General features: G+C 48.3%; 1 protein-coding gene across 4 annotated transcripts in view; it reads right to left on the bottom strand.

The window, feature by feature from the left end:
• Window positions 1-23,615, bottom strand: part of KSR2 (kinase suppressor of ras 2) — a 485,310-nt gene that overhangs the window by 69,556 nt on the left and 392,139 nt on the right. For all 4 annotated transcript variants that reach the window (XM_070769588.1, XM_070769587.1, XM_070769585.1 and 1 more), the window contains 5 exons: window positions 18,726-18,894; window positions 10,431-10,472; window positions 9,691-9,763; window positions 6,747-6,795; window positions 4,536-4,903 (listed from right to left, as the gene is read on the bottom strand). In XM_070769588.1, coding sequence (XP_070625689.1) covers window positions 4,536-4,903; window positions 6,747-6,795; window positions 9,691-9,763; window positions 10,431-10,472; window positions 18,726-18,894 — 701 coding nt within the window. The remainder of the gene's footprint in view (window positions 1-4,535; window positions 4,904-6,746; window positions 6,796-9,690; window positions 9,764-10,430; window positions 10,473-18,725; window positions 18,895-23,615) is intronic.

Genomic DNA, 23,615 nt, shown 5'->3' with positions numbered 1-23,615 from the left:
CAAGTCCCTCTGCAGCACATCTCTCCAGTTTGTTTCCTTCAACAGACTAGGACCTACTCAAATGATGTCTATTGCTTTAGCATTTACTGCTGTCTCTCCAAATGAAATAATAGCCTTCTGTGAACCCGGTCCATGTCTGTCTTGCTCACTATCATCCCCTAACATCCAGCAAAATGCTTGGTGCTTAATAAGAGTTTACTAAATATCTGTTGTTTGGATGGATGGATGGATGGATGGATGGTTGGATGGACAAGACTGGAGAAGGATGGGATTTTCAAACTGACAGGGGATGACGTGTACTGATGATGGAGACCTGTGCTCCTGTCCTGGCTCCCTCTTGCCTTTCCTGGTCTCAGTTTCCACATCTGTGACATGGCCAGGGTGGGTTCAGTGGCATCAGGCTGCCCTAGGGAAGCCCTTCTGGAGACATAAACTTCAGGGATTTGTTTTGTCTCCATGGCATCAAGCTAAGGCAGGTTGGCCCAGACTCCTGTCACCAGACAGGTAACACATTACCTCCCCCTGAGGTCCCAGTCCTTTGTAATTCTGTCCTGCCTGTCTTCCTTGGAAATTTCCATTTCCATTTCCCTCTGCATTAGCTGGACGCATCTGACACCTATGCTGTGCACTTAATAATACTCCCTGGCGATACTCTTTATAGAAGGATCCCAAGTGTTTGTTGGAATTAGAATGGGAGCTTGGTTGAAAAAGGCTTCACCTATAGACTTGATCCACCAGATTGAGGACAATTCAATAGACTGGAAAGTGGCCCCCAGAGATATCCAGCTCCTAATTGCTGGACACTGTGATTGTCAGTTTATACGGCAAAAGGGACTTTGCAGGTGCCATTAAGTCAAACATCTTGAAATGGGAGATTATCTTGGATTACCTGGGTAGGTCCTACATGTAACCACAAGAGTCCTTATTAGAGAGATGTGACCTGCGACAGTGGAAGTAAGACGCCATGTTTTGGGCTTTGAAGATGAAGGATGGGGCCACAAGCCAAGGGATGCAAGGAAGGCAGCTCTAAAAGTTGGGAGCTCTAACAGCTCCAAAGCCTCCAGAAAACAAAGCAGCCCTGCTTTGGTTGTAGCAAGACCCACTCCAAACTTCTGACCTCCACACCTGTAAGAGAATGAATGCATGGTGCTTTAAGCCATCAAGGTTATGGCCATTTGTCATGATGGTCCTAGGAAATGAATAGAAGTGGGACCCAGGAATCTGCATTTTAACAACCTTCCTCCCTTGGTGGCTCTGATGCAGGAGGCCCTGGTGGACTGCGTTTTGGGAAGCATGGTTCCAGGGCTGTTCCAGACTGCTTCTGAAGCAGCCCAGGCTCAGAGAACCAAAGAAGGACCCTGCACTCAACATCTGCTTCTACCTCTTCATTTTACAGACGGGGAATCTGATATCTAAGAGACACTGCAGCAAGGGAGAAGCACAAGAGATGCTTTCATTCAACTCTATCTTTATTAGCTTTCACATTCAATCTGGGGCCTTAAAAAAAATGAGTGATTGTGCAGACGGTCTATAGCCTTGCAATAATCCTATAATGACCCAATTGTGAAACGATTTAGCAATCTTGCTGCTAATTGCATTTGTGGCTCTAGCAACTGGGTAACTAGTTGGTTATTACTCACTCCCCAACAGCCACCCACACCGCATTACAAGGAAGCTAATCTTAGAAATATGTGTTAACTTCAATGATAATTACTAAGTAATTGGCTAGAACATGCCATTGTGAATTTATCCAGAATATGCCAGGTGATTATCTGGTTTTATGTTCCCTGTAAAATAAATCCAGGGTCCAGAAGCTGTTCCAGTTGGTTGGCTCGCATCCAACCATCAACCTCTGCCAGCCAATTGCACGAATGCAAGTGATTAATCAAATTACTCAAATATTTGGTTTCAAACTGAACGTTCAGATAAGAAACCTGGTGGCCAACAAGTGGACCGTGTTGAACGGGAATGAAGAGGGCACCCGGCCCCTCCCTCAGATAAACACATAATGACACAATAATATGGAATAAATGCCACTTCTTTGGGGCTCATCTGGCTTCTTCAAACAAAATACCAAAACACTTCAGAGACCAATTATATGTCCCAAAGCTGCGGAGTCTTTATCGTGGTGCCAGGAAAAGGCTGTGCTATTTGTGAAATCTGCAGGCAGTTATGGTGCTTGGGGAGGGGGACTCAGGATTCTGTATATAATAGAAAAGGGGCCGCCAATGCAGCTGGCTTGCAGGGGGAGTGACACATTTTCATAATAGCCCACTCTTTTTTTCAAGGAAGGCTGCTAACTGCATCCATCCATTTCCAATTAGCCTGCCCTTGGGGAAGAGGGGAGGAGACGTGGGTAAGTGGGTTCCACTGTTACCCCTGGAAAAAGTCAGAGGCCAGGAGGTCCTTAGAGGGTCCAGGCACAGGAGAAGAGATGATGGATTTTGAATTTCTAATCTGGGGATTTGAAAAAGAGGGGTTTAGTAGGCCAGAAGGTGAGGAGCTGATCAGAGAGAAGGAACTGGGATGACAGACTGGTGGGAACAGGGACAGAAACCAGTGGTGGTGGGGAAGACCATCTTCTAATCAGACTTGTGTACCCCAAGTAAAGGGCTGCAGACAGCCTGCTAATATAGATGATACATACCAGAAAGGAGAAAGAAAAGGGAGCTAAGGGGCTTGCTGGCAGTGGTAGATGGGAAAAACAACCACACACTGGCCCTCTCGCGGCATGAACATTCTTACAACAATGGCATTCCAAATCCTCCCAGCCAGAGGTAGAGTCTGTTCTCCACACCTTGGATGGAGGTTGGCCATGTGACTTGCTGTGGCCACTGGACATCAGCCAGTGCAACACAGACAGAGATGAGAATGCCTCTGTCCATCAGGGCTTGACCTCTTGCTGTCTTGCTGCACTTGGAACTCCAAGACCACCATGGAAAGGAGCCCACGCTGGCCTTTTGTGGGTGAGAGGCCACGTGAAGAAGAACTGAGGCACCCCAGCTGACAATCTGTCAACCATCAGACATGTGTCCAACCATCAGACATGTGAGTGAGGGCATTCGAGACTGACCAGCCCTCAATCTGACCTGCCAGTGGACCACAGACACATCCAAGACCCCAGCCACTGAGCCTGGCTTAGCCCAGAAGAATTGTGTGCAGACTAGCGAGAAACTGTAAAGTTTGGGGGTGTTCGTTATTCAGAAAAGCTTACTGATCCAGTCCTCTACTCAGAGCAGCTCAGCCCCCGAATATGATCTGAGCTGATTATCTGAAAGCCACTTTTGGTCCTGTGTAGAAGTGAGAGCTGCCAATTTCTACCTTGGTTTAAAGAAGGGTTGAAGGGCCATCCTTAGATCTCTAATCCTTTGCAAACACTTAGCATTTGACACACAAGTTCAAGTCAACCCACCAGCTGCATAATCAATGGTGACAGATGATAACACAGCTTCTACCCATCACCCAGGTCTTACAAATGGACTCAAAGAGGGTTTGTATGGATCACAAGGGAATAGATCAAAGACATACCAGATCTTCCCTGAGCCCACAGGTCCCACCACAGCACTTGCCAAGATGCAAGGCTTGTGTACTTGGGATCTTATTGCTTGTATTGAGATTAAGAAAGAAAAGATTCCTAATGGACCCCTGGCATCACAGTCCACACCAAGAACACTGATGCTGTGGCTAGTCCTAAGTGATAGGAGAGCAAAGGCCTCAACTTAAAAACACATCAAAAGATTGTTCCACAACTGCTCAACTGAGTCTACATCACTGCATGAGGTTAGAGACAGCAAGTCCAAAAAAGTTACCAACATCTGATATGTTCCTAATGTCACTTCTCTGTTCACCATCCCTTTTGTGCAGCTATAGACTATGGATCCTGAATATTTAAAACAACAATGGTGGAGCCCTACAAATGTGCTCTGCTGTTTTAATGAAAGTCAGACTAAGTCATCAGAATGTTGATCCGGGTTCAACAAACTAGGGTCTGTAGGTCAAACCCAGCCCATTGCCTGGTTGTGTTAATAAAGCTTTATTGGCACACAGCCACAGACATCCACTTATCGTTTATCTGAGGTTGCTTTCACACTACAGTAGCAGAGATGAGCTGTTGCTGCAGAAACCTTATGGCCTGCAAGGCCAAAAACACTATTGGGTCCTTTACAGGAAAAGTTTGCTGACACCTGAGTTAGTCTAATCCATTCAATTACATTTGGAGAAAGTGAGTCTCAAAGATGCTTTTTCACAAATGTGGAGCACAAGGGGGTTCAATACCAGCTTTTCTGACTTCCCACGGGGAGCTCTCTCCAGAGCACTTCTCAGCCAGAGTTACAGCATGAATAGCATTTTCTGGAATCTCAAAGCTTCAAACCACAGATGTTGTGATTGGTAAAGCCAGACTCTCTATTCACCAGAATGTTGAATCTACCAGAACCCCCGCTGCTCAACACTGCCGGAAGCAGAGCTTTGGGAATGAATATTCCCAAATATTCCTGGTGGGAGTATTCCTGGTGGGGAACCCGGGCAGGACTGACCTGGTGATGATGGCCAGGTGGGGCGGGCTCATGCAGGCGCCCATGAACAGCACCACGTTCTCGTGCCGCGTCTGCCTGTAGGCCATCACCTCCCGCTTGAAGGCCTTGAGCTGGTCCTCGTTGTCCCTCTCAATGTCAATTAGCCGGATGGCCACCTCGCCATGCCAGCGGCCGTGGTACACCTGCCCGAAGCGGCCCTTCCCGATGAGCTCGCCGATTTCCAGCTGCTCGAAGGGGATGTCCCACTCCTGGAGGAAGATGCTGGTCTGGCTGGCCTTGCGTGGGAAGCTCCGGGCCGAGAGGAGGGACAGGTTCATCTCCTCAAAGTCGTCCTCCGACTCCTCGGCCTCGTCGTGGCCCTCCTCATTCTACAGCCAGAGCAGGAGAGGGGTCAGTTCCCATCAGCACCCCGCCTGCCCGCCAGGTCCCCACTGTGTATTGTTGGCTGGTGCACACGTGTCTCTCTCTAATTGCCCAGGTACGTTCTGTCTATCATTGTGCTGCAGTGAAGGGGCTGAAAGGGAAATCATCAAACTGAAGCTCAGAGATAGGAAATGCTGGGGGGCAGGGACCACCTATCCTGGTTTCCCAGGACTTTGCCCGTTTGGGGACAGATAGTCTCACACTTGGGAAACCAGCAGACAGGGATGGTTGGTTCCTGAGGGAAGTGCCTAGCTCTGGTCAGGCCGCCAGGCAGAGCAAGGGTTAAGAATCAGGTCTCTCGACTCCTAATATTCGATGCCCTTCTACTAGACCATGATGTTCTGACTTGTCTGGTTATTTATGTGGGAGTAAGAAAGACAACAGGCTGAAATACAGACACCCTATACACCTTCATATAACATGTGACAGTCCTCAACAGGGAGGGCCTTCGCTCCCTCGGAGGAATTTGAATTCATGAGGCAGAAACCAGGAGATGTCAGAGCTACTCGGCATAGGCCGGAGGCCCGGGGTTCCTGTGCAGCTGGGAGGGCAGGAGATACAAGAGTGAGAGGTTGAAAGAATGCGCTTAACAGTCAGACCAGATGAGCTGGAATCTGGCTGCTGTGTGACCTTGGGCAAGGTGCTTCACTTCTCTGGGCCTTCCTTGACTCATCATAAAGTGGGGCTAATGACATCTGCCCCTGGGGGTGGTGCGAGGTTTTCCATGAGGCAAAGATCTGTTGAGTTCTTTGCACAGACCTGACTGCCTGTATGAAACAGCTTCCAGGATGGCTGAAAAAAAATACAGACTCCTGGGCCCCAGCCAGATTTTCTGAATCAGAAAATCAGCAGGCCAGATCCAGGACTCTGCATTTTCACTGCATATCCACATGACTCAGGCACACTTAGACATGACCACTGCAACAGTGAGAAACTCCAGGCCTAGGGATCCGCCTTCCCCGCGTGGTGTCTGGGGGCACCTAAGGCTAGGGGGCCTGGTCCCTTGCCTTCTTCATCTGGAACAGGCAAGCAGCAGTGGCCTGAGCCCAGTGGGGGTGGTACTGGAGGGGGAGGTGGTGGTGATTTTCAGGGGCTTGGAGCCTGACAAGATGGCCGGAGGAGGCCCCTTGGCCGGGTGCAGTCTCTCTAAACCCCAAACCTGAGCAAGCTACTCCCAAAGGCATGTTCAGGAGAAATGACATGGGAAATACAGCTTCTTTGAGGGTCACTTTCCAGCTACTGTGATCATTCTAGAAAAGGACATGATTTGCTCTGGGTACCCTGACTCTATTCCCTTCAGTTAAGGACAGACCAGCAGAGCAGAGGAGTCAGGGCTCTAGTTCTCACCCCAAAGACTTCGTTTATTCCTCTAGGAGTTCTGGCAGCTGGGAAGAGGCCCCAGAACATTCTTAACACCCTACTAAGCCAGAGACCCTGAGGCCCTCGTCCCCTCCTCTCACATATTCTTCAGAAAGTAGTGGGGGCACATCCCCCTTGGTACTCACTGGCCCTGAGCTGAATTTCCAACTAAGAATGCAGATCACTTGCCAACTTCTGCACAACTAGCTTTTCCGTGATGCACACCATGTTAACGGCCCATTAGGCTTGGCGCCAGGAGGGGCCCCTCGCTCATTAGTCGTCCTGGAGTTAGAACATCCATCAAGCAGGGCACTGTACCCCCAGTCCACCCCAAGCCCTCTGCGTCATCAAAGACATCAATCGCCCTTGCCAAGTGGGCAGCCCCCGGAAAAAGCTGCTTCATTTGCTTCATCGCTCTCCGGTTCTCACCTCCGAGGTTGGCTCCACTTCAATTTGAAGTAATGGATTTCCTTCCAAGCTTTAAAGAAAGAAAAATAAACGTGACCCTTGGGTGAAATGATGGGTGCATGCATTGACTTGATCCATGTATGAAACATCTTAAAATGTGAAGTTCTCCATTAAGCCTTTTTCTCCAATTTCCCTTCACTGCTTGTGTCTAAAATAATCCATAACCTTGCCACCAAGGAGAGGTGCGCAAGGACACTGTTTTAAATGGACTTTCTGGTCTGCTCAGGGCTCATTTTTCTTTGTTGGTTTCCTCTAATCTAGCAATTTCTGTATAAATTGGCCTTATAAATCCCTTATAAAATGCCATGGATGGCAGGCAGGATCCCCAGAGCTCTAGGTGTTCCTTAGGAAAGGATTAATCAGATCTCTACAGTTCTGAATCTTTTGGAAGGATTCTTTGGCTGTTTTTGCTCATTCATTCATTCACCCATTTGATTAGAATTAAGAGTCAGGAACAGTGCCAGACCCTTAGAGGGATACAGCATTGAGACTGACATGGCTTCCTGACCTTAAGGAATATTTATATTACTAGTGCAGAAAGGCTATGAGTAACAAGGGTCAAAAGTTAGGTATGAACTGAATAAATGGATGGTGATGGAAATGCCCAAGAGAGAGGATTACTGGATGAATTTGAAAGTTCGCAGTGTTTTGAATTGGACCTTGCCAATCACGTTCAGTGGAGATATGTGGGTGAGAATGAGGAGGAGACAGATTGTATTGGACTGGAAGACACAGGTGTGTGTGCGAGTGTGTGCATGCGTGTGTGTATCCCATGCATTCTTGAGCTCCTGAGCTGCAGTTGTGTTCTGAGTATGGGAACAAGCAGGGTATGGGAGCTGGGGGCACACACACCGTGAGTGCTAAGTGTCCACTGAGGACTGTGTGGGTATCATGGGATGTGCTCTGTGCAGGGGTTTGTTCTGTGTGCATGTGAGTTGGGTGCACATGCAGGGGATGTGTGGGCGTGCTGGAGCACAGGATACGTGAGGGAAATGCAACGCACAGTGTGTGTTAAAGAATTTGGTGGGGGGAGTGGGTTTTTAAGGTAGAGGATATTTCCGGAGTGAACTGAAACTGGTGGGAGAAAAGGATCACAATGGCCACCATGGCCCCTTCCTATTTCTCCAGTGGAAGCTTAGCAGATTCCCCCAACCCATCTCCTTATTTGAGGGGGGCTCCCCTATTCTGACCTTCAGACCGCACCAGGAAGCTACCAACCCTGCAGACAGGGTCAATCCACTTGCTGGAGAGACTCCTGGTGAGAGGGAGTCTGAAAGATTGTAAGAGCTCAAAGAAGAAGAAAGAAGTAGCATTTGCCGTCCTATTAACCAATAATTTACAGTACAGCTTCGAAAGGCAGAAACCACACGCTGGAAATCTGATGCCCCGGGGGAGATGGAACAATGCAGCTGGAGTCCCTCCTCACGCCCAACAGAACGGGCTGCCCTCCTAGGCTTGCATCAGGCGTGATTACAGCAGCCAGGGCTATTAAATGATTTCCCTGCTGCAAAGAGTCAGTTCCCATCACTCCACGCACATTTAAGCAGATCGTGGGCACTTATTGACTTCGTTTTTCACTGGCACTCCCTGACTCTCAGTTAATAACCTGGAGTTCATCTTGCACAAATTGTGGAATTGGTTTATGTGCTGCAGAGAAACGATCTGGAGCTAGATGTCAGCACAACATCCCCCCGGCAAATGTACCATTTGGGTCTTTAACAAAGTGGGTAACATGGGTCAGAAAGGATGGAGCAGCTGCGGGAGCCGGAAGAAAAACCAGGTAGGCAAAAATGTGAGTTTGAAAAGATGTCAAACCGAAGTTGGGTCTTTAGCATGCCCTGGACTTGGGTCACAACCAAAGAAGTTATGGAAAGTGATTTCACTTTGGCTGCATGGGCAATAGAGTGCCTAGAAAGAGGGCTTGTATCCTAAGGATGCTAAAGACATCACACACAAAGATGTTCACTGCAGAACTGTTTATAACAGTGAAATATGGGAAGATGTAAGATCCAGCAGTGGAGAAACGGTTAAGGAAATCATTCCACATCAATATGGTATTTTAAAATCAATGTGTATGAAGAGTCTGGAATAGTAAGAAAAATATGATGTTATAGCATTAAGGGATAAACAGAGCAGGATGGAAATTGCACAGTTTAGATCACAAGTATGTAAAATATGAATAGAGCATACTTCTAAGAGTGGTGCAATTATAAATTATTCTTTTTCTTTTTTTATAGAATAGTTTAAATTTCACAAAAGAAGCTTGTTTTATTTTTGTAATGTTAGAAACCAGGGATTGGTAAATTTGCTGGGCCAGATAGTAAATATTTTAGAGTCTGCTGGCCACACAGCGGTCTCTATTGGAACGACTATCTCTGTTGTTGTAGTCCGAATGCTGCCATAGATAGCATGTTGTGAATAAATGGGCATGGCTGTGTTCCAATAAAACTTTATTTACAAAAACATGGGTCTGTCCGATTGGCTGTAAGTTACTGATCTCTAGTATAAAACCTAAATTTTCCTCTTTAAACAGGGGATAATGATGTAGAATACCTGCCCTTCCATTAAGGTTTAGCTATTGCCTGGGGGAAGTTGTATTTCTGATCACAGGAGGGTCTGGGGATCTGAAGGAAATGGTCTGGCCCCTGGAAGTCACACTTGATTGGCAAGACCAGAGACACAAGGCAGAAGTGGCTCAGGGGGACTAGCACTGTCCATCTCGGCCTGGGCTGTCATATTCTCTCCTCTCTTTGCCCAAGTTATTCCCTTGTCTCTATGGCCCCCTCAGGCTTTCCCATCAACCCTGCCTCCCACCCCATCAATTCCAGGAAGAGGAAGAAAGAAGACAGGGATCCTGAGCAAACTGAAAGGCCAGGGCAGGGGGAGAGGTCTCTGTCCCACTTACATTGGATTTGAGGTCACTGGGTGCAGGATGACCTGGGGTGCCCGCGTCGGCGTCTCCGGCACCGGCACCACATCTGAGAGCCAAAGATTGGACAGTCAGAAACCAGACAAGGGGTCCACGAGCTCCCTCAAAAGCCTGATTCCTGGGAGATGCCGGCGGCTGGAAACTTCTCAACAGATCAGGAGTCCCTGGCTGCCCAATTCCCTCTCTTCTTTCCCTGGCCACTTGAATTTACCTGCTGAGATGCATGAGCAGTCAAGATGACATCCTGAACAAAACTCCCCATCGGCACCTATGGGGCTGCCGGAGCCCTCAAGCCTCTGGCCTGAAGCACTCACTGAAGCATCATCTCTGGGTTCTCCTCACTCCTGAGTCCCCTTTGGGATGATGAGGCCTCTTGGTTTCATGTCTCCCATGCCCGATTACAGCCCCTTTGACCATCTCTCCCCCACCATGGGGTTCTGGACCTCTCCCCACCCTTGCCCATCCTTGCACTGCAGACCACCCACTCAGGCCTTTCCATTTGTGCTTTGGGACCTCATTGGTGCCACTGAGTCCTTGGACTCCCCATCCTTTTTACCCTCCGCCTCCACAGCCAGTCGCTAGCCTGTTGTCTGGGTGGTTCCACCTGATCCTCTTTGGGCTCATCTACCCCGGCAACACTCGCCGCTGTTCCCTCACAGCAGCTGCCATGCCTCAGTGGGCTCGCTTGGAAGAAACTGAGCTCACAGGAAACTCACCTGGGAAGATGAACTGCTGCCTGTATTTGTAGTAGTGGGACGCTTGCAAAAGAAAGAAAATACCACAGTGAGTGCCGCCCCAGAGCTGGCCCTTCAGGTAACAAATGGGGCTCCTGTAGCCACCCTGTGGTCCTCTGCCCACCCCTGACAGTTTCCAGACTTCTGCAGACACCCCGAATTCTAAGGGACTGAGAACATGTGTAAAGAATCCAGAAACATTCAAGCCAACCCTCCCATTGAAACTCCCTAAAGACAGAGGACCCCACCTTGGAGAGCCATCCTGAGCACCATCTCATCTTTGTTAAATGCATAAAGACACACACGTAGAGAGAAAAAGCCTCTAAACCCACAATCTAACACATTAATTTTCTCCCTTCTGGCAGAGTGATTATAGTGGCTTAAGATAATCCTTTATGACCACAATAACGTATCACCTCACAGTTAGGATGCCTATTATCAAAAAAGACAAGAAAATGACAAATATTGGTAAAGATGTAAAGGAAAGGAAACCCTTGTGCACCCTTAGTGGGAATGTAAATTGGTGCACCCACTGTGGAAAACAGTGGGCGGCTCCTAAAAAAGTAAAAATTAGAACTACCAGATGATCCAGCAATCGCACTTCTGGGTATGTATCTGAAGGAAAAGAAATCAGCATCCAAAGTTATGGAAATAACCTAAGTGTCCATCGATAGACAAATGGATAAAGAAAACATGTGTGTGTATACACACACACACACACATACACACATACACAATTGAATACTATTCAGCCGTGATAAATGCTGTTTGTGACAAAAGGGATGGGCCTCGAGGGTACCATGCTAAGTAAAATAAATCCGATGGGGAAGATAAACAGTACAATCTCACTTATATGCAGAATCTAAAAAACAATATCAAACTCACAGAAACAGAGATCAGATTTGGGACTGCCAGATGGGGATGGGGCCAGGAGCACTGGATGAAGGTGGTCTATGTGTTTCCTCTATGTGTTTCCCATGTTTTTCTAAGTTTCTGCACTGAGCATTGTATTGGTTTTCTTTGGGGCTGCCGGAGTTTGTTGCTGCTGTAACAAATTATCATAAATTAGATGGTTTAACACAAATTTATCCTCATAGAGTTCTGAAGGTCAGAAGCCTGAAAACAGTCATAGGCGGCTTGTTCCTTCTGGAGGCTCCAAAGGAGAATTTTCTCCTTGCCTTTTCCAGCTGGAGAATCTACCTCCATTTCTTGGCTCACGCCCTCATCACCCCAGTCGCTGCTTCCATCCTGACGTCAACTTCTACTGTCTTTGATCGCCTTGTCTCCCTCTTATAAAAGATCCTCATGACTGTGTTTAGAATCCACCCAGACAATCCAGGGTAATCTTTCCACTTCAAGATCCTTAATTCAGTAACAGCTGCAAAGTTCCTTTAGCTGTGTAAAGTAACATATTCACAGGACCCAGGATCAGACCATTATTCTGCCTAGCAAAGGCACAAATTAATTTCTGTATCTAAAGAAAGATAATATAAAAGAAAATTCCTCAGATTCACTGCTGATTTTCCTAGAATTCATTTTACTTTCCGTCTGTGTACTGGAGGCCAGTTGTTCTGGACATCCCCAAGGTTTCCAGTGTTATCACTGCTCCAGTGTGGTGGAGAACCTGGATCGGGGGTCAAGAGGGCAGGGCAGGGGACAAGGGGACAGGGGCAGGGGACAAGTCACACAGAGTTTTATATCCTCAAGTAAAGGCAGTGAGCAGGGATGGGCTCAGATATGAGTCTGAGCTGGTGGATACACTTCCAGAAACAGTTTTATCCATTCAGGGACAAGCTGGCTCACCAAGAAATCAGTACAGTGGCTCCAAACCTGGAGTCCAGAAGCCGATCCTGTAGGGTTGAATCCGTGTTCCTCCTTTGATTGCCTGTGAAAGTTTGGGCATCTCTCTCCAAGTCTCAGTTTCCAGATATGTGTAATGGGGACCAATAATAATCTCTCCTACATAGGGCTCATCATTACATGAGATGAGAGCTCAGGGATGATGCAGAATCAGGGTTAACGGCAATGCATAAGCTGGTATCTTTCTAAGTTCTCTTAACTAACAGACAGAATGCTTTATAATTCATAGACAGAGTTTCAAACAACTCAGTCATGAGCTGGCCCTGAGGGTGGAACTGGTTTATAAAGCTTACCCCCATCCCAGAATGGACAGCAACTTCTGGTATTCAGGATCCAAGCACCTGGCTTGGAGCCTTGCACCCAGTCAGTGAACTGCTCATGTTTGTTGAATTACTCAAGTCTCTTTTAGCACAGCAATCCCCCAAATATCTTAGCTAGCTGGAACCCAAATGGATGCATTTTTTGATTCTGGAAAACAAAGTACCCAGTTTGGGCAGCAACTCATTCAAGGTTACAGAACACAGCTTTAAAAGAAATCTGACCTCCATGATATCAGGGACCCTTTTCCCATTAGATAACTTAGGTGTTTGTTTTTTTTTTTTTTTTTTTGCATTTGGACATTTTATTAGTCAACAAGGACTAAAATTTAAAAAGAAAAACTACCTGGGATTCTCAAGAGACTTAGCTTATCTCTTTCCTCCCGAACTGGAACTGGGGATTCAGTGTCTGCAGAAAAGGTTAGCTGGCAGTTAAACATTCTTTTAAAGAGGCGGGGCTGGTGATGCAGAATGGGTGTCACTCTGAGAAGGGACAGGGGTCCAGCAATGGGACGCCCGGCAAATGCCTCCACACACAGCCTCCGACTCCTGCCAGGACCCTTCCGTGGCCTGAGGACAACTCGTTCCTGATGACTGACAGGGAGAGAGTCTTGGGCAGAGGAGGAGGGGAAGGGTGCTGTGAGCCCCGCCTGATCTTGCTGATGACAGACACCAGAGAGAAGCAGGTCAGAGAGGCAGCTGATGACTCTGAGTGGCTCCTGGCTGTCTGGTACCAAAGACAGTTCGGGAACTGAGAGGTTGCAGGTGACCAGAGGTCAGAGAGACAAACAGGCCACTTTCAAGGCTCTTCCACTCTCAAGGCCACATTCCCTCCCTATGGACTCCTCAGAGAGCAGCCTCAGTGGCCATCTGAAAGAAAGGATCTAGAAGGAAGGTGGAAAGATCAAATCATCCCCTGCCTAAACCATGCAATTCCCTGCAAGGCCCCACCAGGCCTCAGCCCTGCAGCTCTGAGCCTTGCCTGGTGCCTTGGTTATGGGCACTCTGAGCCATCAGTCACATGTTTCCAGCTCTTTCTGGTAACAGGGCCTTTACATGTGCTCCCCTCTGTCTGCCTGAACAACCTCCCTCCTGCCTTAAGCTGCCTCTGACGTTTCAGCCTCTTGACTTTGCTCATAGCACTGTTCTCTCCTCACAGCACTCACCACAATTTATAATCCTATTTTCGTGTGTCTGTTTGCTAGACTAACACCTGTCTCTTCCACTAAGCTATAAACTCAATGAGGGCAGAGACTGTGACAGGCAGAACAAGGCCCTTCTCCCCCAACTCCATTCCCAAGACGGCCACATCCTAGTCTTAGGAACCCAGGAATATGTTACCTCACATGACCAAGGGGACTCTGCATATGTTAAGTTGAGGATCCTGAGATGAGAGGATTATTCTGGATTCTCTGGGTGAACCTTGAGTATAATCACAAGGGTCCTTATGAGAGGGAGGCAGGAGGATCCAAGTCAGAGGATCAGAGGAGGAGATGTGACAACGGAAGCGGAGGTTGGACAGATGCAGGGCCATGAGCAAAGGCACGCAGGCGGCCCTTCAGAAGCTAGGAAAAGGCAAGGGAATGGATTCTTTCCCAGAACCTCCTAAAGGAACCAGCTCTGCAGACACCTTGATATTGAGCCCAGGGAAACTGATTTGGGACTTCTGACTCCTTAACTGTAGAGTTGTAAACTTCTGCTGCTTGGAGCCACTAAGCTCATGGCAATTTGTTACAGCGGCAACAGTGAACTCATACGGGGCACACCTGATGTGTACCTTGCTCCTTACCCAGTGCCTCAAACAGCACCTGGTATATAGCGGATGCTCAATAAACATCCGTTCAAGAAATGAATGGGTGGAATGCCGGGCCAGAGACAGTTTAAAGAAAAAGACCCTGCAGTTCTGGGAGGTAAACGAGCCTCAAGTCACGTGTTCAGTCATTCATTCACTCAACAAACATTTAATTAGTGCCTTCAGCAGTCGGCACTGGGCTGGGCTTTGGGTGTAGAGTGGCAGGTGACGCAGATGAGTTTCCTAGTGTCATGGAGCTGACTTTCTGGTGGAGGAGACAGTAAACACGGCACCAGGTTACTCCAAAGGAGGAAGGCATTTGAACACTTTAGTCTGAGGAACCCACACAACAGTCCCTTACAAAGTCCCTTCATGTACCTTCCCACAGCAACTGTCATACAAACGGGCAGGTCAGACCCATTTTACAGATGAGAAACTGAGGCCTAAACAAGAGTCAGTGCCATAGTCAAGGCCACAGAGGTGGGAGAGGGCAAATCTGGGATCCAAAGGAAGCCCTCCACCCTTCACTGTGCCACGTTCAACATGGTACCAGGATTCTGAAGGGAGTGGCAAAGAGCAAGGGGGTCCACCCAACCAGCAGAGCACAATCCCAGATCTGTGAAGGGTGTCCTTCACGGGCCCTGAGGTTAACAGTTAAGCCAAATGCCTGTTAACCACACGGCCTCTTTTTGAAAAGAATGTTCTAGAGTAACCAGTGCCAGGGGCATTGTTATACCTAGGTGTTAGCTTGAATTATCTTCAGAAAACTCAACATCTGGCAGGAAACCAGAGCCAAAGCTCCTTTCCCATCAACAGAGACTCAGTCTGGAGTATGTAACAGGTGACCGGGGCCTTGTGTGAACAGAATAGATGCCTGTCACCCTGGAGGAATTTCGCCAAAACCGCCTAAGGCAGGCAGCAGGGGTGGGGGAAGGTCTGGCTGTCCTTCTAGAGGGTGAAAGTGAAAGTGAAGTCAAGTCCGACTCTTTGCAACCCTGTGAAGTGTAGCCCACCAGGCTCCTCTGTCCATGGGATTCTCCAGGCAAGAATACTGGAGTGGGTTGCCATTTCCTTCTCCAGGGGATCTTCCCAACCCAGGGACTGAACCCAGGTTTCCCGCATTGCAGGCAGACGCTTTTACCTCTGAGCCACCAGGCAAGCGTCCTATTTTGTTTTCTATGTCAACACTGCATTTTATTGTTATTATTCAGTTATAAAACGGATGCATGTTTCTCGCTATTATATACACTACAGAAGTGCATAAAATAAAATTCCTCTTCTTAGAAAGAACACCTGCCATGAAGTCCTGCAGACAATTGTCTGCATATACAAATACATACACACACACACAGGTATAAATATATACATATAAATACATTAAATCATTTTACAACAAATAGGATGCTATTATACCAGTGCTTTTGCAAATCACGTATTTTCCACTTAAAAAGATATTATGGATTTCTTCCCATGTCCAGGATATTTACAAAGAGCTACCCCATTCTTTTCAAGGGCGGCTGAGTATTTGGTTTTACAGATATATTACAGTGTATTCAAACACTCCCCTCCTGATGGGCATTTGGGTTGAGTCCAGATTTTTCACTGCTGCCAAAAAAAATCGTTATAGATCCCTGTGCAAACACTTCTGTGTATAAATTCTTAGAAGTGATACTGCTGGTCCAGGGAATGTACATTTGAAACACTGACAATGCCAAATTACCTCCCCTAAAAGTTTAATTCCTACTCCCAATTTCAGGGTATCTGGGGACCTCATCTTTATTTCCACAATTCTGGTTAGGGCATAATACTTAGCAGTGGTAGCCACGGTAACTTGCTAATCCTGTGTTTAATCTAATAGTGATGAAAGCAGCTCACCTTCGGTTAGCTCTCGGATGAGACCGGTGCTCTGCTAAGTTTTGCACATGTATGGTAATGTTGAGCCCTTTGAAGGTTCTACAAAGTAGGTACTATTGTTATCCCCATTGTACAGATGAGGAGACAGGGGCACAGAGAGGTCACTAGTTTGCTCAACAGCACATAGATATTAAGTGATGGAGCTGGGATTTGAACCCAAGCAGCCTAGTTCCAGAGTTCACACTGTTTTAACTGCTGTTCTAAAGCGCCTTCACCCAGAGGACCCGTTAGTCCACTCCCCAAAGAGGGTCAGGGCACTATTGGGACCAGCCATGGAGTAGATGCAGACCCGCTGGCAGGCTAGCATAGTAATTTGGTCAAGACCCCTCCCCAGGGCTCTGACTGACAGGATGAAGGAAATAAGGATCACCCCTGGCGACTCAAGATGCCAGCAGAGTGTCCTAGAGATAAAAGAGTGCTGGTGTTTTGATGCACGGTTCCCCCTTAAGACGTCCTTTGCCAGCTCCGTGTCTGTAAACAAGCAGCAATGGTTACAAAGAAAATAGCCCTGAAGTGAATATCTTGGGTGAGGGGTGGAACAGCTCTAGGAAAGCATCCAGACTCTTCCCCACTGAGATTGAGGGGGGAGGGGTCTAAGGGGTAAAGGGGGTGTCAAAGGGCTTTTTTCCCATTCGCCTCCTTCCGCGGAAGTGGAAATGGCTGGGGGTGCTGGTGGGAACCCTCGGTCTACGGAAACACTGGGCACTGTTGCCTGGTTGACTCGGAGGCACTTACTGAGACGGTTCCAACTGATGATTCCCGTTATGGTCCTTGTTGGCTGCCAGGTGAGAGGCCCTCACACCACAGGTACGAGGCTGCCTCGGGATTGGACTTAACCAAAAAAATTCCTCATGATGCAAGTCTTTAAGACGCACTCTATCCCTTCGGATGCAGCCCAGATCAAAGCGGTGTGGGCAGGTGACATGAGCAGCTTATGCTCAATGGGTGGGTGTATCTGGGTGTTGCCTAAACGTGGGGCTGAGTCTTCATTTGTTTCCCAGATATCCTCTCGTGGCTGGGTAGGCTTGGAGATGTGACCTGTTACTGAGGACCTGGGGTTTTTTCTTTCCCCCTGTGAGGAAGCTCTCTGGCTCAAGAGGAAACCAACCCCTAGACCAGCACTGTCCAGTGGAACTTCCTGCAACGGTGGGAAGTGGTCTACACCTGTGCTGCCCAACATGGTGGCCACCAGCCACTAGTGGCTCCCAAGCACTTGGAATGTGGCAAGCGTGACCAAGGAATTAAAATTTTAATTGTATTTATTTTTAGTTCATTTAAATTTAAATAGGCACGTGTGACTAGTCTGTACCATATTGAACAACATAGAGCTAGACTTTGCTCCCAACTCGTCAAACCAGACCTCATCCCGCCAGCCTCCGTCTTGAAGTCAGCTATGGTGCCACAAATATGGCTGAGCTGGAAGTGTCCTTGAGGTCGGAGAACAGGAGGTGGGCTGGGCTGAGCCCTGGAAGGGGTGGGAAGACACTCAGGTCTGTCTCACCTGAGAGCTGAGAAAGATCCCTTTCGTAAGTCCAAGAAGCCAGAACACCACACGAGGGCTTCTCCATTGTCTCATAGCCCAGCACATGGTCTCAGGTCAGCGGCGGAGTGGCCTGGAGTTTGTGAGCTGGAAGACCCTTTGGGGTCCTCTTGTCCACCGGCATCCCTTCAGAGGTGTGAAAACTGAAGCCAGAGGTCACAGGGCAGGGGCATGAGAGAGCTGGCTATTGACTCCTGGACGCCAGCTCACTCTTTCGGAGTCCTGTCTTGATGTCTGCGCAGACTCAGGATGCAGCCCTGCTCAGGTGTGTGGGCCCTGAGATCCTTAGCACAGGATCCCGTTGCCAGTTTCAACTGATTTAGCTCTTCTTTTTTTTGGCAGCACTAGGTCTGAGCTCTTCTTAGATCTTCACTCTTCATTGGGGCATGCGGGCTCATTAGCTTTCAGTGTGCAAACACTTATTTGCAGCATGTGGAATCCAGTTTCCTGACCAGCATTTGAACCCAGGCTCCCTGCATTGGGAGTATGGAGTCTTAGCCACCGGCCCACCAGGGATTTTGCACTTAAGGCAATGTCCAGCTCCAGAGCAGAGGGCTCCCCCTGTGACTCAGACTTAGGTAGAGACCCTGGGCTGCTGCTTCCCAAAAGACAGAGTCTCTGAGAGTCTCCTTACCTTCTGAGCCTCGGTTTCCTCATCTGTAAAATGGAGCTGATCCTACTTACCTTGTGACTGCTCTAAAGATCACATAAGGGACTATGCAGCAGTTGCCCTGCATATGGTAAGGCTTAATCCATACGCTGCCAACTCAACACCTTTCATGCGGACTGGCCTGGACACGGCCCTGGCACGAGCCCGACTGCTCACCCCATGACCTCCCACGCGCAGGAGGTACCTGGCAGGCTGAGATTCTTCTGTTGCCTTGTGCACTGTGGAGAAGGGTGTAGGGGAGAAGGCGGCGTGGCGCTGGGCGGGAGCGGGGGCGCTGGCGAGGAGGGCGTGGAGGATGTCGTGGACGAGGGGTTGCTGCTGGAGTCCGGCTGGTAAGGAACAGGGATGTGGTCCTGAAGAAAGAAAACAGGGCGGGGTGGGGGCAGGGGCAGGCGGAGACACTGCAGCAGTGAGGCTGAGCTGCTCGGGAAGACCACCACCTCTGCATCCTCAGTGCCTCCTCTGTTTTCCTCAACCACCAGACAACCCCCAGCAGAATCCCACCTGCCTCCCCCACCCCACCGGGTTGCATCCAGCTGTGGAAGGCAGTCGCTCGAGTCAAGTTCCTGCCCACTGCCTGGAGCCCGGGCTGGAAGGTTACCACGCAATGAAAGCCAGGCGGGCGATAGCCACACTCCTCGGGCCTCTTTGATTTTGGAAAGTCCCATGCCAAGGTGCCCAGAGAGCTCTTCCCATCCTAACGCCTCTCCTCCCGAGTGTTTTATTAAAGAATCAACAGCCTGACAGCTCAGGAGAGAGTGCGAGAGCCAGCCTGCAGCATCTTTGCTCGCATCTCGGTTGGAATCAGCACAGCCTCCTCTGGCCAAGATGAAGACAGAATCTGTGTGCACATCCCCAGAATGGCGCTGGCCAGGGTGGGGCCAGTAGCCATGCAGTGGGCTGAATACTGTCTCCCCTCCAAGACACGTCTACTCAGAATCGTAGTAATTGACCTAATTGTGATGGGACCATCCTGGATTTGGGGTGGGGTGGGGTGCATAAAATCCCATGTCAAGTGTCTTTATGAGAAACAGGAAAGGAAAGACACACAGAGGAAATGGTGCTGTGAAGACGGGTGGATGGGGACTGATGCTTCTAGAAGCCAAGAAGTGCCAAGGACTGCCGGAGCCACCGAAGGTCAGGAGAAGGGGATGGAATGGATCCTCCCTTGGAGTTTTCCTAAGGAGCCAACCCCGCTTGACACCTTGACCTCAGGCTCCTGGACCCCAGACTGTGAGAGAGCAAATGGCTTTTGTCTCAGCTACCCAGTTTGCAGTAATTTGTTTCTGCAGCTCCAGGAAAGTAATAAGAGCAGAATTCCGAGTGAAGAAAAGGGAAACACAGCCACCTGTTCCCCATGCATCCTGAACAAAATGCCCAACCTCACCATTCCTCAGTTTTGCCCTCTGTAAAATGGGAATAAATACTAGCAAACCTCAGCATCCCAGGAAAGAGGTTCCTGCCTCTCAAAGTTGGCAGAGCTAAGCATTCTCAGGGGTACCTTAATCTGTTCACTCACAGCACATGGATAATTTGGTCCCTGAATCACTCAGAGCTCCACCACTCAGCATGGCTCCAGGTACCCAAGGATGGTTTTGTGTGATCTGATTTTGTCAACAGGTGTGTTTACCTGCCAAACTCCAGAGTCTGTATAGCAAATACCAACGAGCATAGAAGAGTGGAGGGTGGGGAACAGACATTCCTCATCTGGAGGCCCAGTGGGTGCTCAACCGGGTTGTGCATGCCCGCTTCCCAGAGGTCATTCCACTCCCATGAGGTCATACTGCCTCCACATCAGTGACTTCCCCACTTCGAGCTTCAGTCTCTCCTCGTCCTTCACATGGGCTGAGAACACCCACTGTGCGGCTCTGTTGTGAAGTTTAAGGTGATGTATGTACCTAAATCCCTAGCATTGGGATAAGGCATTTTCTTATCAATAAATGGAAGCAATTATATTTGTGACAGCATTTATTTTTGCAATTAAGCTTTCAATTTGAGATAGCTGCAGTTTCGTATGCTGTTTTAAGGGATCCCGGTCAAAGCTGTGCTTTTTCCAGTAGTTATGTACGGATGTGAGAGTTGGACCATAGAGAAAGCTGAGTGATGAAAAATTGATGCTTTCCGACTGTGGTGCTGGAGAAGACTTGAGTCACTTGGACTGCAAGGAGATCAATCAGTCCTAAAGGAAATTAACCCTGACTATTCATTGGAAGGACTGATGCTGAAGCTCCAATACTTTGGCCACCTGATGCGAAGAGCCAACTCACTGGAAAAGATCCTGATGCTGGGAAATATTGAGGGCAGGAGGAGAAGGGGGCAACAGAGGATGAGAAGGTTGGATGGCATCACTGACTCAATGGACGTGTGTTTGAGCAAATTCTGGGAGGTAGTGAAGGACAGGGAGGCCTGGTGTGCTGCAGTTCTCGCGGTCGCAAAGAGTCAGACGTGACTTAGAGACTGAACAACAACAATGCATTCTTATTTAGTTTTTTCCAATGATAACATCTTGCAAAACTAGGGTACAATAAAACGACAAGCCAGACACTGAATTGATACAGTCGAGATACAGAACATTTCCATTACCAGAAGGATCCCTCATGCTGTCCTGTTCTAACTACACCCATTTCCTTCTCTCTCCTCACAACCCCTCCCTCCCATCTTTTCTCCCCGGCACCACTAATCTAGTCTTCATTGCTATAATGTCATTTCAAGAATGTTCTATAAATTGAACCATACAGTACGTAATCTTTTTGGATTGGCTTTTTTTTCACTCAGAATGGTTCTCTGGAGATTCACTCAAGTTACTGCATGCAACAATGGATTGTTCCTTTTTATTGCTGAGTGATATTTCATGATATGGATGTACCCAGTTTATTTGATCAACCATCTACTGAAGGACAGGTAGGTTGTCACCCCCCGAGGCTCTTGTGGATCAAGCAACTACAAACATGCCCTGGACAAAGTCCTATTCCAGGCAAGGTCATGCTCTAGTTCATTCCAGCCACCTTCCACGCAAGACCACCTTGGAGGTAATTCTGATCTGATTTTAATAGTAAGGTATCAGGAGGCCAGCCTTCTTGCTCCATCCTAATTTACAAATGGTAATTACATGTTCCTGGCAACAGACTTGTTAATGTAAGGAAAAATAAGGCAGTGACATGTGGGCTAAGGTTTATGTGGCTGGGCTGTGAAGCTACCACACATTCAAAGAGGGTACAGGAGGTTTTCAGAGGAAGTCAGTGACCGTGTCAGTAGAGGGATAAGGGGAAATGAAAGTCAGGCATCTATCCATCCTAGCAAGACTCTCTTCTTTGAACTTCTACTCATAGATGGGCAAAGAAGTTTCCACAGATGCTCTGCAAAAAAAAACATTATCCTTATTTAAAAAGCATAAAGGTTTGTGCTAAAAACAGTGTCCCACTAGGCATACAGATCATGCTCAAATGACAGAGCATGTTTAAATGAACATGTTGGTTCATGATGCACACATTCAGGCTGGACCTGGGCTCGCATCACTTCCTCTTCTCATTCCCACAACGACTGCCATAGTCACATCAAATGGCCCACAGTTCCCAACACAAACCAGGCTATTTCACATCTCCAAGGCTTGGGAGATGTTATTATTCCTGCTTGGAATGGGCTTCTCTGGTGGCTCAGATGGTAAAGAATCTGTCTGCGATGCAGGAGACCTGGGTTTAATCCCTGAGTCTAGAAGATCTCTTGGAGAAGGGAATGGGTACCCACTCCAGTATTCTTGCCTGGAGAATTCCATGGACAGAAGAGCCTGGCAGGCTGCAGTCCATGAGTTCACAAAGAGACTGAGTGACTAACACTATCTTCCCAGCCTTGTCCAGTCGGCCTGGAAGATGCCTACTCTTTCTTCAAAATGCAGCTCAGATTGCCCCTCCTCCATGAAGCTCCCCTGACCTCCCACTCAACCAACCAGGTCAGCACGTTCCTCCTCCTGGGAATGGCCCTGCCTGGTACTAGCTTGCTCTGGTACTGGTCTTGGCTTCTGCTGTTGCTTCAACACCATCACTTCTCAGCTTGCTTGTCTGTCTTTGTCCTCAAGGCTACTGCTACTGCTAAGTCACTTCAGTCGTGTTCGACTCTGTGTGAGCCCATAGATGGCAGCCCACCAGGCTCCACCATCCCTGGGATTCTCCAGACAAGAACACTAGAGTGGGTTGCCATTTCCTTCTCCAATGCATGAAAGTGAAAAGTGAAAGTGAAGTCGCTCAGTCGTGTCCGACTCCCAGCGACCCCATGGACTGCAGCCTACCAGGCTCCTCCGCCCATGGGATTTTCCAGGCAAGAGTACTGGAGTGGGGTGCCATTGCCTTCTCCAGTCCTCAAGGCTAGAAGCTCCATATTCTCATCATGGTCCCTTGAAAAATGTGTGCTAGAGGAAGGAAAATAGAAAGAAATGAAGAGAGAGATGGATAAGGAGAGAGAGAGGGAAGAAAAGATTTATGTCCTCCTACTAGACTGTGCCTTATTTATCTTGGAATCTGCAAAACTTAGCACAGAAACAAAAACATAAGAGGTGGCTAATAAATGTTATATGTATCAGTGAATGGAAAGGAAGGAAGGAGGGAAGGTGAGACAAAGAGAGGGAGGCAAGAAGAAGTTGTCTTTATGGAAGAAACAGTTAAGGCAGGAATTCAGTCTCTTTCATATCTGAGGCTCAGGGCTGATGTGAATCAACAGAATCAGCAGAAGAGAAATGTGCATATAGTGCCCACATTCCCCAGCAGAACAGCTAAATGGGAGGGGAAACTCCTTCCTTGGGCCAGACCCAGATCTGTGTCCCAGTAGGAGGTTGTCTTCCATCAGAAGGAAACTCAGACTCTCTCAGATCATGCAGGGAAGGGCTAATGGCGTAATTCCTCTTTCTGAGTGCAGCTAAAATGTGGAAACATCCTTCAGAAACCATCCAACACCCCATTTCATGTTGTAGAGGGGGATGCTGAGACTCAGACATGGGGGCGATGTGCTAGAGTCATACAGAGAGTTAGTAGCCCAGGTCCCCATCTCCAGCCCAGAAGCAGAAACAGAAGGCTGAACCAAGTAT

The sequence above is a fragment of the Bos indicus genome, chromosome 17 (genome assembly GCF_029378745.1).
Source record: "Bos indicus isolate NIAB-ARS_2022 breed Sahiwal x Tharparkar chromosome 17, NIAB-ARS_B.indTharparkar_mat_pri_1.0, whole genome shotgun sequence".
NCBI lineage: Eukaryota > Metazoa > Chordata > Mammalia > Artiodactyla > Bovidae > Bos > Bos indicus.
Note: the sequence above shows the minus strand (reverse complement) of the source record. Positions and strands in the feature narration are given on the sequence as shown.